This window comes from Corticium candelabrum, chromosome 9 (assembly GCF_963422355.1).
Source record: "Corticium candelabrum chromosome 9, ooCorCand1.1, whole genome shotgun sequence".
NCBI lineage: Eukaryota > Metazoa > Porifera > Homoscleromorpha > Homosclerophorida > Plakinidae > Corticium > Corticium candelabrum.
Window position 1 is genome coordinate 4,054,406 of NC_085093.1, and position 16,060 is coordinate 4,070,465.

At 40.3% G+C, this 16,060-nt stretch overlaps 2 protein-coding genes and 1 long non-coding RNA gene across 7 annotated transcripts; all 3 read right to left on the bottom strand.

Annotated features, from left to right (window-relative positions):
• Positions 1-3,608: 3,608 nt before the first annotated feature.
• LOC134184894 (uncharacterized) lies at positions 3,609-4,529 on the bottom strand. The gene has a single exon (XM_062652660.1). It carries the CDS (start codon positions 4,265-4,267, stop codon positions 3,812-3,814), a length of 456 nt encoding a protein of 151 aa, XP_062508644.1. The 5' UTR covers positions 4,268-4,529; the 3' UTR covers positions 3,609-3,811.
• A 1,037-nt stretch (positions 4,530-5,566) lies between these two features.
• LOC134184959 (uncharacterized) lies at positions 5,567-6,602 on the bottom strand. Its single transcript, XR_009970713.1, has 3 exons — positions 6,241-6,602; positions 6,007-6,185; positions 5,567-5,947 (listed from the first exon to the last, which is right to left on the bottom strand). It is a non-coding gene; the product is annotated as an uncharacterized LOC134184959 (long non-coding RNA).
• A 3,412-nt stretch (positions 6,603-10,014) lies between these two features.
• Positions 10,015-15,883, bottom strand: LOC134184323 (protein unc-13 homolog D-like). 5 transcript variants are annotated; one of them, XM_062651987.1, is made up of 5 exons: positions 15,727-15,883; positions 14,417-14,675; positions 14,236-14,344; positions 10,596-10,767; positions 10,015-10,523 (listed from the first exon to the last, which is right to left on the bottom strand). In XM_062651987.1, exons 2-5 carry the CDS (start codon positions 14,672-14,674, stop codon positions 10,208-10,210), a joined length of 855 nt encoding a protein of 284 aa, XP_062507971.1. In that variant the 5' UTR covers position 14,675; positions 15,727-15,883; the 3' UTR covers positions 10,015-10,207. The 5 variants fall into 5 exon arrangements, with proteins under 5 accessions (XP_062507971.1, XP_062507969.1, XP_062507970.1 ...); XM_062651985.1 differs by lacking the exon at positions 15,727-15,883 and adding an exon at positions 14,807-15,429; XM_062651986.1 differs by lacking the exon at positions 15,727-15,883 and adding an exon at positions 14,774-15,429.
• Between the last annotated feature and the right edge of the window lie 177 nt (positions 15,884-16,060).

The following is a 16,060-nucleotide window of genomic DNA, read 5'->3' on the forward strand; positions in this document are numbered from 1 at the left end:
ACATTATTTCTGACTCGCCGTAGATCTAGGATGGTAGACAAGCTCAGCTGCCCTAGTAAATCAGATGTAGTTTAGTGGTCGACGTCTCTGTCGAGCGCATATGTGTCCGTTTCCAGGCCTGTCCCTGATGCCCTAGGTTCGTAACAGCAGCTGATCGTCTTTGCCCGCCTCCGTAATTTTCTCGATATTGTTTTATCTATAGTAAACAACCAAAGCGATAGAGTAGGCGGTACACTCGTAAGGGTTAGATTCAGCGAGCTGACTCTCTCGATAGCTAACAGGCTGACTTTCCTAGACTGAGACGGTATGTCTATTTTCTCGTTTTTGCAATTTTTTTACTTGTTCTAACTTACACATATAAACAAATCATACAAGTAAAATTTATTACAAAGTACTCGATATTTTTCTGCAAGATGACTTGACTAAACAGATTTGTGGTCCTGCAGTTGACAAACATGTGGGCGTAACATGGCTGATCTAATTGTAACACCACTTTGCGGTTGTGGAAGAAATAACCTAGATGAGCTGTTTCAGAAATCGATTACGTGCTAGCTCATACACTGAATGTGGTCCTGGATGTTAATCAATTTAATTTTCAATTGCAAATAAAAATAGTTCCTGACAATGTGAATTCAATGTTTAATTCTTGTTTTATTATTTATTTAAGAAATTGATTTGGCAGTTATTGTAGACCATTTTATTAAATCCAATTTCCAAAACCAAATTTGAAAAGTGAATGGACGTTTCATACACTAAATCATATTCTTGTTAGTGAGCTAACTTCTTGTCCCATTACAGAGTCTAACAATTTGTAGATCTCAAAGCATACACCACTCACCTGTGCATGCAATATACACTGTTAGAAGGTCTTTGTTTATATACAGTAGTTCACCATGATTACATCGTCTTCACACTCTGACCATCTCTCTGGCAGCCACATCATGTTAGTCCTCTCACGAGACTGTTTTCCATGGTCATGTCTTTCAGACTAAACTTTTCCAAGGTAGATATCACAAATTGTATCCTGTAGATACAGTACCATATGCATTATCTGTTCTAAAGAAAGACATCATTTTCTTTCCTTTAACTTTGGTAGCAGCTGTTGGAATTCCTGTATAGTCAATGACATTGATTGCTTTCTTATTGTTTTGTATTGCTGGCCCTTTTTTACACAAAACTGTATATTATACTAGCTCATGTAACAGTTGATACCATACATATTAGCAGTGTCTGTAAGATCCGTTATCTCTTTAGTTGATGACAATTAATAATAATAATATAATAATAATAATAATAATAATAATAATAATAATAATAATAATAATAATAATAATGATACCACCATCCCCACTGCCAGGAAGATCAAAGCCAATCATCCAGACATCTGTCTCACAAATAGGAAGACAAACACTTGTCTTCTTATTGATATCAGCTGTCCTGCTGATGGCAACATTGGCAAGAAACATGCTGAGAAGTTGGCGAAGTACAGCGACTTGCGAGTGGAGATAAGCCGCATGTGGCATTGTCGAACACTGGTGGTTCTGGTGGTCTTGGGAGCTTTGGGCACAGTGCACGCAGGTATTGCAGGGTGGCTGGACATTATTCCAGGTCATCACAACCTGCAGCACTTACAGAAAACAGTGCTTCTGGGATCTACTCGGATCCTTCGTAAAGTCATGTCTTCTTTCTAGACAGCCGTGATGGTCTAAGTACTTCTGAAGCAGGGTTTGCTTCCGGTACTTGTAATAGACTTTACAAACCAGACTGATCTGGTTGAGCACGACAATGACACCATTTATTTCTATTACATCACTCACAGTAATGCAGTTCCCACTGGGGGCATACTAACACACGTACAACACACAGCTTAATACAGTAACAACACAAGACAAACTACCTCCCTTCGACCTCTTACTACGACATTCCTAACTGTAACTTGTCAGAATTTCTTTCTACATGCCTGAAGATAGTAGGTGTACATGAAACTTTTATTACAACATACAAAGTTTCTTAGGCTTAATTAACTATTATGATACTAGCTGCTACCTTTTCTTTACTGGAGATGTAATTTCTGCATGTTTCAGAAGTCTGGCAGGCAAACCAAGATCGGATTTCAATGATGTCTTTTTGAATTACGATGGTCATGAGCAGCAATCTTGAAGTACAATCCAGTATATTTAGTTAACCTATCTGATAGGCTTAATGACGGAACTTCCTACTGCCTCGTTTCTCATATACTATAAGAAATTGAGTCATTTTAGATTGGCCTTGCATGCACCCACAGACTGATATATGACATACCAACAGAAATATACACTACAACTTGAAGAGTCTATGTAGCTTCCTTGGAGCATCCTGAATAAGCCAGAGTATTATTTTAGTTAATGCAGTACAATATTTGACACATAATTATAAGGGCACTTATGATGTCACAACAATATCTTTCCAGTCATCTTCTAAAATGCTTGTCTTTAATTCATTAGCTTCATACGTCAACCAGTCCCAGTAACGAATACGCGGGTATTGATACTTCAAACATATTACAACAATAAAACTGTTTCTTGAAATTAACCTGATCTTCTTGAAACTCCTGGGGATCTTACAATTAGAGGGTAATAATATTTAATGGTTTTTGTTCATGTCAATCACCTGAAACAACTTTTCATTGTGAGATAGTTGCAAGCATACATGCTGCACAATTTACACTGCAGCACCAGTGTTTTCTGATATTCCAGTGAATGTGGATCGATCAACAAAAAATCATAGTTGAAAATGTTACCCTACCACAATGATAACATTTCAATATTATACATAAAAGACAATCGTAAAACTTTACTTCTCCGGTGACTGAATATATGAATGGTGTGCCATCATCAATTCTTTGGAGTGCGGCGGTCATACACACACACACACACACACACACACACACACACACACACACACACACACACACACACACAGACACACACACACACAGACACACACACACAGACACACACAGACACACACAGACACACACAGACACACACAGACACACACACACACACACACACACACACACACACACATACACACACACACACACACACACACACACACAGACACACAGACACACAGACACACAGACACACAGACACACAGACACACACACAGACACACAGACACACACACACACACACACACACACACACACACACACACACAGACACAGACACACACACACACACACACACACACACACACACACACACACACACACACACACACAGACACACACACACAGACACAGACACACAGACACAGACACAGACACACACACACACACACACACACACACACACACACACACACACACACACACAGACACACACACAGACACACACACACACACACACACACACACACACACACACACACACACGCACACACACTTTCTCTCTCTCTCTCTCTCTCTCTGTCTCCTCTCTCTCTCTCTCATTGCTCTTGAATTACGTAGGTGAAAGGTTGAATTTCAGAGTTTTGTTTGTAGCAAGAACTATAAAGCCTTAGACATTGCTAAGTTTTGAGCACGAGCGTCTTTGGAATCTGACAGTTGATGGTAACGAGACACTTGACATTTTTTGAATACATACATGTACATACATTTTTTTTGCACATACATACATGTACATACATTTTTGCATACATGCATACACACATACATACAGTTTAACAGCATTCTACAAGCTGTCTAGATAGAACTAGACTACTACAACACTGCAAATAATAGTTGCATGCTGTCGCCACTGCGACATTCTCAGCAACATGCAGTTCACAGTTCGCGGACATCCTTGACTAGATCGTATCCGTCGCTGACCAGCAATACTATCTTTGCTCCGAAAACCAATCCACCACTTCCAAAAATTACAATGCTCATTGCTGCCAGTTTGGCAACTGTAGTCGCTTTCTCCCAAACGCTCATGTTGTAGAACAACTCTCTGATAATTATCAAAAGAAGGCCCTCAGTAAAGAGAGCTTTGATCAAGTTAACAATGGCTTCTACTTTGTCACTATTGCTGCCCGCTGTAAATGCTTTCTTGAGTTGACTTACTGCCATCTTCAAGACTTTGGATGTTCGGACTGTTCCAGTAATCTGGTTGGCCGCTTTCGTAGCCAATGCCTTGTTGACTTTGATTGCTATGCCAACAAGGCTGCAGACCAGCATTACAATCTTGACGATGATAATAGCTATCTTGAGAGTCTTATTGTCTTGCACTTCGTTTTGCATTGTGGTGGATGACCTGTTTATCCTAGTAAAGGTAGAACGGCGACGAGATAGTTGACTCAATGAATTGAACTATACGGGTAGTAGGGTCTAGTATAGGGACTGTCGCACCCTCAGACGCTCCAGTGGTAACCGGGCACCATGCAAATAACTTTGGTAAGAAGAAACTACGCAGACAATACATGCAAGATTCAATTTAATACGTAGACTAGTTAGCCTTTTGATAGCTAAGTTTTGTCCGAATCAAAGCAGGAACGTGCACGCGACATTCATGCAGGCGTTCTGAGCTAGAATGACCGAAGAGAGGTGTAGGGGCGCGCCTGTGCAACGACTTAAGCTGGATTTACAATATGCAAACGCTTGCAATTGAGCGTCGCGTCGCGTGCGTCCAGTCACGTTGTCTTGCGTGGGAGTGGCACGTATCGCGTCACACGCGTCGTACCATTGACAATACGATTTCAGCGCGCCGTAGACGTCGCTGCCTGAATTATTGAACTGACCACTCGCGCTTCGATTTTCTACTAGCACAACTCTGCCGGAACCCCCAGCTTGCTCAAAATCAATTTCGAGGCTTAGATTTTGCTGATGGTGTTGCTGATTGTGTTACTGATGCTGTTGCTGATGGTGTTGCCGATGGTGCTTGAAGACCAAAACTTTGGGACAACAGTTCCTGGTCAGAAGGTTTTCTAATTGACTGTCACATGCATTAGAAGCTGAGTATCAAGGTTATTGACTTTTAAAACATTTGGTGAGCACAGGTCAACTGGAACTGGAGTAGTGCATGAGGTTGGGACTTCACGAATAAAGATGTCATCAAAGCTGTTGCCAAATGTGTCTGATGCCCAGTCATTGTGTATGAGATATACATACAATAGTATTATACAGATGACGTGTGTGTGTGTGTGTGTGTGTGTGTGTGTGTGTGTGTGTGTGTGTGTGTGTGTGTGTGTGTGTGTGTGTGTGTGTGTGTGTGTGTGTGTTCGTTTAATTAAAAAACTTCCCTTGCTGGGAGTCAAATTTTAAAAGTTTGCCATAAGCAGGGCCATGGTTATAGCATGTAGGATTTATCCCCTAGAGCGCCAGATCCATAGACAGTTAAAAGTGACCGGCCCCTAATCAAGGATTAGTCCAAATATGATGAAAATAAAACTATGCGCACCTGGCTTACACGCTTATACAATTGTTTATGCAAACAACAAACTGAAGAAAAGACACATCTTTTTTTCGTAATGAACGCTATTAGAACAACTCTAAAATTCTTATGCCTATTTTGATCACAAATTGTAGACACACTGACGTGATATTTGCATCATGTTTACCAAATTTCTCTAAGACTGAAACACAATAGACGTGCACAACAGTACGAAATCCAACACCACAAAGAAATAGAGAACTAACAGAACGTAACATAAGACATTATTTCGTCGCAATCATATCGTTACTTCCAACGTGCCAAACAAGTCAACATACCACGGGCAACATCTAACAAAAACCTGTTTAGCCTTGAGTTTGATCTTGACGAAATTCTTCAACTTTTTCTGCAAAAAAGCTGTCACAATCATCGGTGATCTCGCCAATAATCTGGAACTTGTTGAGGGAAGCGAAAATCATAATACTCATCAGAAGTGTGTGCATATGCATCAATGTAATGTCTGTATGCGCCAGGCTCAACTCCTTTGGTAACTAAAAAATACAAAATGCAATATTCTTATTACAGATATAAGTTAAACCTCATTACTTACTTGTTATAGTTTCATAGCCAAATTTTACTTGGCTATCAGTATCCAATCTGATCGTTCCAGATTAGACTTTACTTTCTTGTTGTAATAACTGATGTGAAAATGATCGAACCCTGGGAGTAGTAAGTAGGCATCGAGATCAATTGGTTCTTCACCCCACGAAAGTACGATCTTTCAAGTGCCTAAATAGGTTATGACATCACATAACAAGATTGGGAATTAATTAAATCAGTTTACCTGATTCCAACACTCTAGTGAGTATAATGTCAACGAAAGTGCCTTTCATAATATTGCCAGTTACATGAAGGATTCTTGAGTTAGACACATAGCTATCTGCTGATGCATTCAATATGTAATTAAGAGCAGGAAAGTTGGAAACCCAGAAAACGCCTTCGCTGTCTGAGGTTGTTGATCTCTGTCCAAGGAAAACAACTGCTCCATTAATGAAGTCATTAGTAGAAGCATCCATTACTCATCCTTCAACAGTATAAACGTCATCAGCACATGTGTAGCCATTTCCATAGTATCCATGCTTGCAAGTGCACCGGTAACTGCCGATCCTGTTTTGGCAAAGTCTGTGAGCTTTGTCGCAAGGATGCATTTGGGTGCACTCATCAATGTCTGCAAAGCAGAGTGCTTACCATATCGACTGATTATAATAATTATAAATTTCAATTTCAATTATTTAATTCTATATTTTATTTTTCAACCATACTATATTGTAATCAATTTAATAAAATTAATGTCGTTTATTATGTGATGTAAGATAGTTAATTAATTAACATTGACTCATTCACTCAAACGTATTTCTATTTATTAGACAAGCTGTCATTGCATTAGGAAGCAACCACTCACCTAAACATGATGGAAGTGTGTCGCTCCAATTTCCTGTATTTTTACATGTGATTTTGCTTGGTCCAGAAAGCTTGTAACCAGGTAAGCACACAAACCTGACAATAGTGTCGCAAGCTGTACGTCCTGCCTTCCCTCAAATCCAGTATATTCTAGTCTGGCATGGGCTGGAAGCACGAAACTAGGGGACTGAATTGCTTCACAAGAATCTCCATTCCAAGAGGAACATGGATTGCACACGCATTTGTAGCTATCATCAGTATTGACGCAGTGACTATTGAGGTCACAGACATGTGATTTTTCACTGCATTCGTCAATGCCTGCATTATAAAATTACAGCTTAAAATCTTAGCTTACCTATGTACTTTAAGAATACCTTACCAGTACAATTTGCAGGTTGACCGCTCCAAGTACCGTTGGTATGGCACGTACAGGAAATCGATCTGGATAGATCGTATCTGGCATTGCAGCCAAAAGAGACGACATCTCCTGGAGAGTGTCAATTGCCTACTTTGAAACCATGAGTGGGAGCTTCAAGAACACTGCGCGGTTTATCTACAATTGGAAAAAAAACAACTAGAACTCATTCTGCTAAAGATACTTAGACAAGAGGCTTACAGAATTTGGGCACAATCACAGAATAGAATATTTTGTTACATTGTTGGCATTGAATTTGATATGATCGAATTGCGAAGCAAGAATCTGTCCTATTTCCACAATGCAAACAACCAGTCAAGACACATTTCTTGTACGCCAAACAGGGACGGTATAAGGGTGACAATCCGCAAATGGGCCCTTTGGATCAACAAAGACATGACAAAACCGTTCTACATTTGCTCTGTGTTCTGGCAGTTCACCATAGGAGACGTCAATGAGATCTCGACAGTCTTCATTACGGCGCAATATCAGTCTTCCCCTGCCTATGGCAGCCAGTTGGAGTCCAAATTTGTGAAATTTGGAAATAGAAATAGCTGATGTTGAATCATTCACGCTGCCGACGCTCAATGACTCCCTACTCGGTATTGTAAGGTCATCGTCTGGGTTGCCGTTGAAGTTGCCAGACAGTCCACATGTTTTGTTCTTGAATGACGGCGGAACCAAAACAATTCTTACGCCTGTAGCTGCCAAAAAGATCTCAACTCAGTCTTCGAATGTGTTAGTAGACAGCAGCACACGTTAACTGTCAGCTGTTGTCAATAGTTGATGGCCAAGCTAAGCGTTTGCCATTCATACAAACTTTCATTGCCTGTCGTGCAATGATTGCTTTAATCATGCCTAATCCTTCTGCACATACCGCAACGCCACCGACCCTAACACTCCGTACGGCACTGTGAAGGCGAGGATAGTTTCCGATATGAATATCAAAGAGATCTCCAGTGCAGTCACGAGCCAAGATGTATTCACAGTATCCCTGGAATCGATGAACAAGACAGTCAAATGTTACAAACTTCTGTTTTGATCCTATATAGAACTGATTCCGATGAATTGCTGAAAACAGTGCATTCGGAACGTCTATTTTCATCTAACATCTGAAAGCTGCCAGCTATTTCAACTTCATGAAAAGGTTTAGATCCGTCTTTGTTTTGCAATGGGTTTCCTCGCACACCGGAAATGCATTTGATTTCTCAACTAAGTCCTGTCAAGCATTAAAATATAGCTAATTGTAGTTTCCAAATTTTAGATGTGATGTATAGGCATAAGATAAACAACTAATAGGAACAACTCCAGTTCAAACTTGAAAATCAGTTTCCCAATCAAAATATTTCAAGAAAAATCTTCAAGCATATATACTGTAATTCAACGTCACAAAGAGGACAATTACTACTTTGTTTACCATCGAAATATATATTTATGCATGCAGCAGAGATATTGGTCGCAGGAATCTGCGCCAAATTCACAATGATCTCTAATAATACAACTGCGTAAATACACGTATAGTTCTCAGCACTCAAATTGAACTTCATGGTTGTGGTTATTGTTTCGTGCTTTTTAGTTACTGTTTTGTGCTTTTTTTTCTAACCATTGCAAGCAGCAATAGTGCAATCACCAAACAAGTTGACAAACGAGTAAGCAATGGTCAAGAAGTTTACTTTGCTAGAGTAAACAGCTGCCTGCTGAGTTGGAGACATGCAAATCAGTTAGCTAATAAAAACGTATTTAATAATTCCAGATGTTAAATTTGTTTAGTATTTAAAGCAGTAGTACTCAAATTTGTTATGTTTAGTAAGCTGCCTATTCTAAATACCAAAATCGTTTATTATTATAAAATAAATTTCTTACGTTAAGGCATGCAGTGAACAAGAATAATTGAAGGCATTCAGTCAGACATATTTTTACAACTACATGTATAAGAAGACTCACAAGAAACATAAAGAAAGACCGATAAACTGTTAACTAGACAAGAAGGTAATAAGCCGGCATTACAAATATATATATATATATATATATTGATATATATATTTGTAATATATCAATATCAATATCAATGTATATATATTACAAATATATTGATAACAAATATATGACAAATATATTACAAACGTATATATATATTTCAGTCATATATAAACACTAACCTAGTTTGGACGAAATGAGAAGCAGAAGTAGATCGAGTAAACCAATCAGAGTAAATTCTATAATACAAAACATGAAACTGGAATATGTAATCGATTTAGACTCCATTGTCTGAAATTACCTCATGTTGATGGTCTAGAGAACCAATAAAGCAAAACCCAGATATTTCACTTTCTAATGCTTGACTAGATACATGCCTAGCAGAAAAGTCAATTCTGCTATAAAGCAAAAATGGTTAAGAGAAATGATAGTAGATACTTACTCTAGACTTAAGCAACCACTTGAAAGAAGGACGGCTGTAACACTGAATTTACTGCTTGTTCTGGGTCTCTAGTTAATTAATTAATTAAAGCTTTCTTTGATATCGATCTAGATCGTTCCCTGGATCTTATCACAGTTTCTGTGCATAACTTAGCTGAGCTGTACTAGATAGCTTGCATAGCGTAACACCGTCAGCGCTACCAAAAGGCACGCAGCACTTCCCTACAGGATGGCAAGCTAATACGGGAACCTAAAGAAACGCCTTGTGTCACGTGTCACGTCCCACCTCGATCAAACTATTTGCACCATTTGTCTCCTTTACTGTTTCATCACTAAAATAGTTTATTAGTTAAAATAGGTAGTTAGTATCCAGTGCACAGCCTTCAATCCCAAGTAGTAAATAAGCATTAACACAAAATATCGATGTCAGTTACACATACAAAATTTAAATTATGGGACAAATGCACTTTAGTGCTCATGCAGCTCATTCACTACAAAACCGGTCTTCTCCAATTTTCTATGACATCTCATTCTTAGCCATCTTGAAAGCTTTCTTTCGCCGCTCGACAAATTTCAAAGCATGCTCGTCCGACGTTCTCCTCTCCAACTCGGCATACGCACAACTGCTACTCGAAGGTCGTGTGGGCAATGAGAGAGGCAAAGTGACAATATCAAATCGAGCAACTTCACTCTCGCTATGCACTTCCTTTGTTCCGGAAAGAAGATAAACAGCCTCGCCAATCAAATCATCGCCAGTTATGCTATCCCAGTCGTAGCATGTGAACAATATTGCACAACCTTTGTCATGGGTTATTGCCTTAGGCTTGCATCGACTACATCACAAAAACATACGTGTTATTGTTATTAAAACTGATGCACACACAAGGACGTGTTGAGAAACTCACATGTGAAACATCTCCACAAACACTGGTCTCAGTTCTCGGTGTTTTGTTTTTGTTTTTTGAATTCCGGCTGCCGAGTCTTCAAACACATCAAATGGGAAAGGCTGAAGTGTTACGTACGGATCAGATTTTCCTTTACAGAGAACATGTAAGAATGAGTAAAGTATATGTAGTCCTAAAAACACGACCAACTGAGATCATGATTTCAGTGTGTTCTAGTAGTCGAAATCATAAAATCAAAACAACCATTGTTATAGAAACTATATATCACAACGATTTTACGGCGACTGATAGAGTCTTATAAGAAAACTAGTCACAAAGTTACAATCCCCGTAAACAGCTGTATACAATCAATGGAGACATGTTTTTCAACAAAGGCAAGGGCGTAGGAGCAAATGAAAGTGCCACAAATGGTCCGGCCTAAAGCCTGGTTCATAATATGACGCTAACGCTCATCTGAGCGTCAAACTTCAAAGAGTCTGCCTTTGACGTAGGTGGCGTCCTTTGATGTTGATGCTGATGCTGACACTAGAGTTGGATTCATTTCTATTTCAGCATCAATGAACCTAGCCTCGTCCCTGTGAGTCTGGGGACGAGGCTAAATGAACTGGGCCCTAAACCACTTCGGCTTCGGTTCCGGTTCGTTGTGTTACAAGAAATAATCAATCCTATCTGCAGGGTTTGAAAAATCCCGTCACCAAGTCGCCATATGGCGACCAGAAATATTTGGTAGTTTCTACTAGTCTTTAGTGGCAGCGGCTCCTGGATGCAAACTACCTGCTCAGCAGATGTTTTGCATTACAATTAACATATGTTGCCACCGTCTACGTCTATTTAGCACCTTGGTACCTATCCTGTAACAACGTATCACCTAGCAATCTATTCCGAGTTGTTGCTATTCCTTTTTTATGGACTCTACTGCCTGTACCGATCTGATTGGTCTCTGCCATCAGGTCCAGACAAACCCAACTAAAGACATGCAGCCGCGTATAATTTTTCAAACAATCATGGTCTCTCCTATAGGATCCTATCCTTCCTAGATATGCTAAACCAACAAATCCAATTCAACAGCTCTATCATCGACGAGATGCCATTGCACAGCAGCTTCTCTCGAATAAAACATGAAATCTGCAGCCAATTGTAAGTGAAGGTGACGGCAACTGCCTAGCTAGATCCTTTTCTATGCTGTTCAAAGGAAACAAAGAACTAGACCATCTCGAATTATTGAGACAAATAAAAACTATTATGCAGATCTTTGCAAACGGCAGAGCGTAGGAAGTGGCAAAACAAACAGCTCTTTCCGTAGCAAGCTGCCTGAGTGTCTTTCTATCAAAAGAACTACCAGGTACGCCGGGGAGCTCATACGTCTCCTAGTGCTACTAAGAAAGTTTTGTTCAGACAAAAGTTTCTGCATGTCCAGTTCTGAAATCTAGGTGTTGAATGATGCCACACACAATAACAAAGTTTATCAGGTGCATTCCAAAAATTAGCACAGCTAGCCCATAGGAAACCACATGGGGTGTGGGTCTTCCCTTGAGAGTTACCAGATGTACTGTTCTCAGCAAATCAATAGTGGCACTGAGTCATATAGAGAATTAAGAAACGCTCAAAGAATGCTCATGTCTTATTGGATGGATTGCCAGGATGTGGATGTGATGACAAACCACATAATCACATTAATTAACATTACAAAACCACACAACTACATTTTTGTTTGGTTGTAGCTATTCAATTAGTTGAAAGTTTCCATAAAATATTGAATACTCATACTATTACATAAAAAGAACCCCAAATACAATACTGTAGATTGGTGTGCTTACTAGCCAATGTTCATTCGACGTTACTGCAAATTCCTAGTTAGGTATTAATTTAATGTCAAACATAATAATCTTGGAAAGGGTCCCAACAGTGATATCAATGACTTGTTTACTTCTGGAATCACTGACCTAGAAACTAGTGAAAGTTTGGCAACCAACCGTTCCTCTAGGTGGCCAAACTGGCGACCAGATTCAAACACATTTTTCAAACCCTGTATCTGGCTTCTTTGCTGGCATCGTGCATTTCCTGTTGGACTCCCAATTTCTTAGCTACTACATTGTCTCTAGCTTTCCTGTACTTTGACTATTTACATAAAAAGTAAGCTGCTTTTTCATCGCCTTACTGACATGTAAAGTCTGCGCAAGCACAATGTTTAAATGATTTTTAATTTGAACAGCAAGTTGACCCACCCACCAACTTTCGAAAGTTGTCTAATTAATTTGATAATTACAGAGGGTCCCTAATCTGTTACTATAATTTTGTAAACTAAATTACATCATACAGAATGGCATTCAACATGTCGGTTTTCTGAAACAATTCTAGGCTTGTTTAATTAAGTAATCTCTTTCAACACTTTATGAGCTACCTCATACGATTGAAATGCATGAAATGCATCGGCCAGAAGAAAGTTGGAATTGAATAGAGGAGCCCTTTCAATGGGACATGCCCCATTAAAGGCTACAATTCACTTTATGAAATCCTTCCTACAGTAATACTGACAGATGACCTAGTACATTGAGTACCGTCGTAAGATCGCATACACAGACCCAAACTTGTCAAAAATGTATGGTAAAAAACGTGAATGTAGCTGTTGTCACAAAACCCAGACAACCTTGTCAACAACAAGCCATTGAGCTTGCTAATAGCATCAGCTACACCTTATCTGCCACAACATGTGTGTGTGTACTTCCTATAGCCTCGTCCCCAGACTCAGGTGCCTGGCTGTGTCCTGTTCCAACACTGCCAGGCTCACCTGAGCCATGAGCCTAGGAATGAGGCTAACTCCCTACCTGACAAGTCCTTCCTGGATCTTTTCCCTCTGAGAATGTTACTGCTAACTTCCTCATTAAGATAATTATGCAAGTATGCAGGAAATGACAGTTGGTTTCTAGTGGGTGCAACTAGAGATTGCTATAGAAGCTGGGTGCAACTAGAGATTGCTGTAGAAACAAATCCAGGCAGGAGTTGCAGTCAGGAAAAGGTAATCCAATTTTTTGTTTTGTCTACTTAAGGACAGACAAACACAATATCATGCTGTAAGAACAACCAGCACAAAGCCGTACTTCTTTCCATCCCTGACCCTACTCAGCACAAAGCCATACTTCTTTCCATCCCTGACCCTACTCAGCATAAAGCCATACTTCTTTCCATCCCTGACCCTACTACTTCTTTCCATCCTTGACCCTACTCAGCATAAAGCCATACTAAAAGCAGCTGATCAGAGCTGAAAGTGTGGGCAAACCATCTGAAGGAAGATTTCATTTTGATTTCAGTGCCAAAATACTCACTAGAACAGCACACAAACAGCTGATATAACCCAGCCTACATTCTCTTCACACGCAAAAAGTGCCTTCAAATTTAGCTAGTAGTCTTGAAGTCACAATTGTTTATCTAACCTCTAGACACTATTCACTTTCAACTTAAAGGTCATTCTGCGGTATTACTTTACAGCATGTTTATATACACAGAGATGTGATATCTTGAAAGCAACAACCACAACTTGCATTGAATTGCATGGATACAAAATTCTTCCCACGTCTGACGCAAATCGGTGCCGACAAGACATAGAAACAAGTATTGCAAACTATGCGCGTGCACCACTCACCGGATCGATCAAGAGCGGGTAAATTGTGACCCTCCAACACTTTCACACACAACTGTCCTTTCGACACGTTGTAGCCCACTTGTATGGTGAGCGAGCCACGTTCAGGTTTCTGTCAATACAAAACGTTAATCTAAACGTCAATAGGCATAAAAACAAATGAGCCTATCGTCTAATATCTCACCTTCAGTGCTTGAGCTGCCGCCATGTCTTGCCAGTAGAGACTGATGAGGTCACGTGTTTCCATTTGACTGGGCGGCAGACTCCTGAAGTCTTTCAGCGGTTTGGGTTTTGGTACAGGCGCGCTGTCTGGTTCATCAACGGACTCTTCTCGTATCTTAGGTTTGGGTTGAAATGCTGGGATTCCGTGCTCCTTGTCGTAGTCAGCCGCCAGGCTGATGATTCTTCTCCCGTCGTTGTGTTTTGCTGCGGTCGCTGCCATGCTGTAAGCGTAGAGGCAGAGAAAAAAATGACGAGTGCGATCACTCAGAAACGGAAACTAGTATGATAGCTGAAAGAGCTACAGTACTTCTATGTATACCACTTCGTTTGATTTATATCAACTGCTGCATACCGGTGTAGTAACTTCCACTGCCTTGGAAAATATTTGGAGAGGATAAAGAAACTGCATACAATGATGCGATACGTAATCAAACGGCAACAATATGGTTGTCACGACACCGGTACGTCACATCCTCTGTGTGAAAACACGTCACCTACTCTGTGTGAAAACACGTCACCTACTCTAAACACGTCACATACTCTGTGAGAAAACACGAGCTAAAAATAGCAGAGATTTGGCCCCACCTACTTACCCCTATGTGCTACTTCCCAAGCTCTGAGAACAGGATCCGGCAAAGTCACACCTCCCGGATGAGCCGTTTTTACAACCCAGGCAAATGGCACTAGCTAGCATGCCGGCGGCCCGAGCGTATTCGTGCAGCTGCAGGCTTCCGTAGAGACCACACGTGGCGTCGCTCAAAACGAGAGGAATGTTGCCAAGCGCTTCGACCGGAACCAAAATCTTCTGACCTCGAAAAGAATTGTAAAACAGAAACGCCCATTTGCATTCTTGGGTGTACATGTACGTGAAACGCGGTCTTCATGCATGGTTTCATGGTAATTGGCGAAATTGACGTGACTCAGTCGCAAACAGACAGACAAACAGACAGACAAACAGACAGATCACATTTCTAGAAAGCTACGTGGTTTAGATGCTTACGTACGGACTGTTCGTAAATCTCGATAGTATTTTCAGTCCCTAGCTACTAGTTGTGTGTGGTGGGGTCTTGGCGTCTTTTCAAACAATTTACGAAGGCGTCAGAAGAACCGGATGTATCCGAATCCGGTTGCAATTGATTACAGAAATCGTGTGTACGTAACCGACTGGCAGCCATTCGAGAACCTACATTGTAACATTACAAGGATCATGTCTACGCATTAGATCCCTAATGTACTGTACAAATTGGAAAGTTCTCGCTTCTAGATAATTACCTCTACTGACAGAGTCTAGTCGTTCCACTGTGGGTCCTCTGTCTCAGACGGACTGTCAGCATTTGATTCTGCACTGCTTCTGACGTTTCCTGGCGACATTCTAAGAGACAAACTGCAGTAATACATGTACTAAACTAGGACTACTTCAGTTCCGCAACGCGGAAGTTGACTAAAAAAAATTATATCTAGTGAATTCGCGCATGTGCATGACGACCCCGACCCCTGTACTGTATGCTAGCTCTTCATCATCCTGTCTATATACGTACTAAATTTTGTATTTACAGTGCAGACGTGTCTAGACACACTGAACAGATGGAGAGTGATCATGATTTCC

Bases quoted from the DNA above. Each gene is read 5' to 3' on its own strand.
- LOC134184323 (XM_062651987.1), bottom strand. From the start codon at position 14,674: ATGGCAGCGACCGCAGCAAAACACAACGACGGGAGAAGAATCATCAGC. The intron at 10,768-14,235 runs GTGAGTGGTGCA...TCGTGTTTTTAG, and splicing joins ACCCGCTCTTGATCGATCCG to GACTACATATACTTTACTCA. The intron at 10,524-10,595 runs GTGAGTTTCTCA...TTTGTGATGTAG, and splicing joins TTTGTGGAGATGTTTCACAT to TCGATGCAAGCCTAAGGCAA.
- LOC134184894 (XM_062652660.1), bottom strand. From the start codon at position 4,267: ATGCAAAACGAAGTGCAAGACAATAAGACTCTCAAGATAGCTATTATC.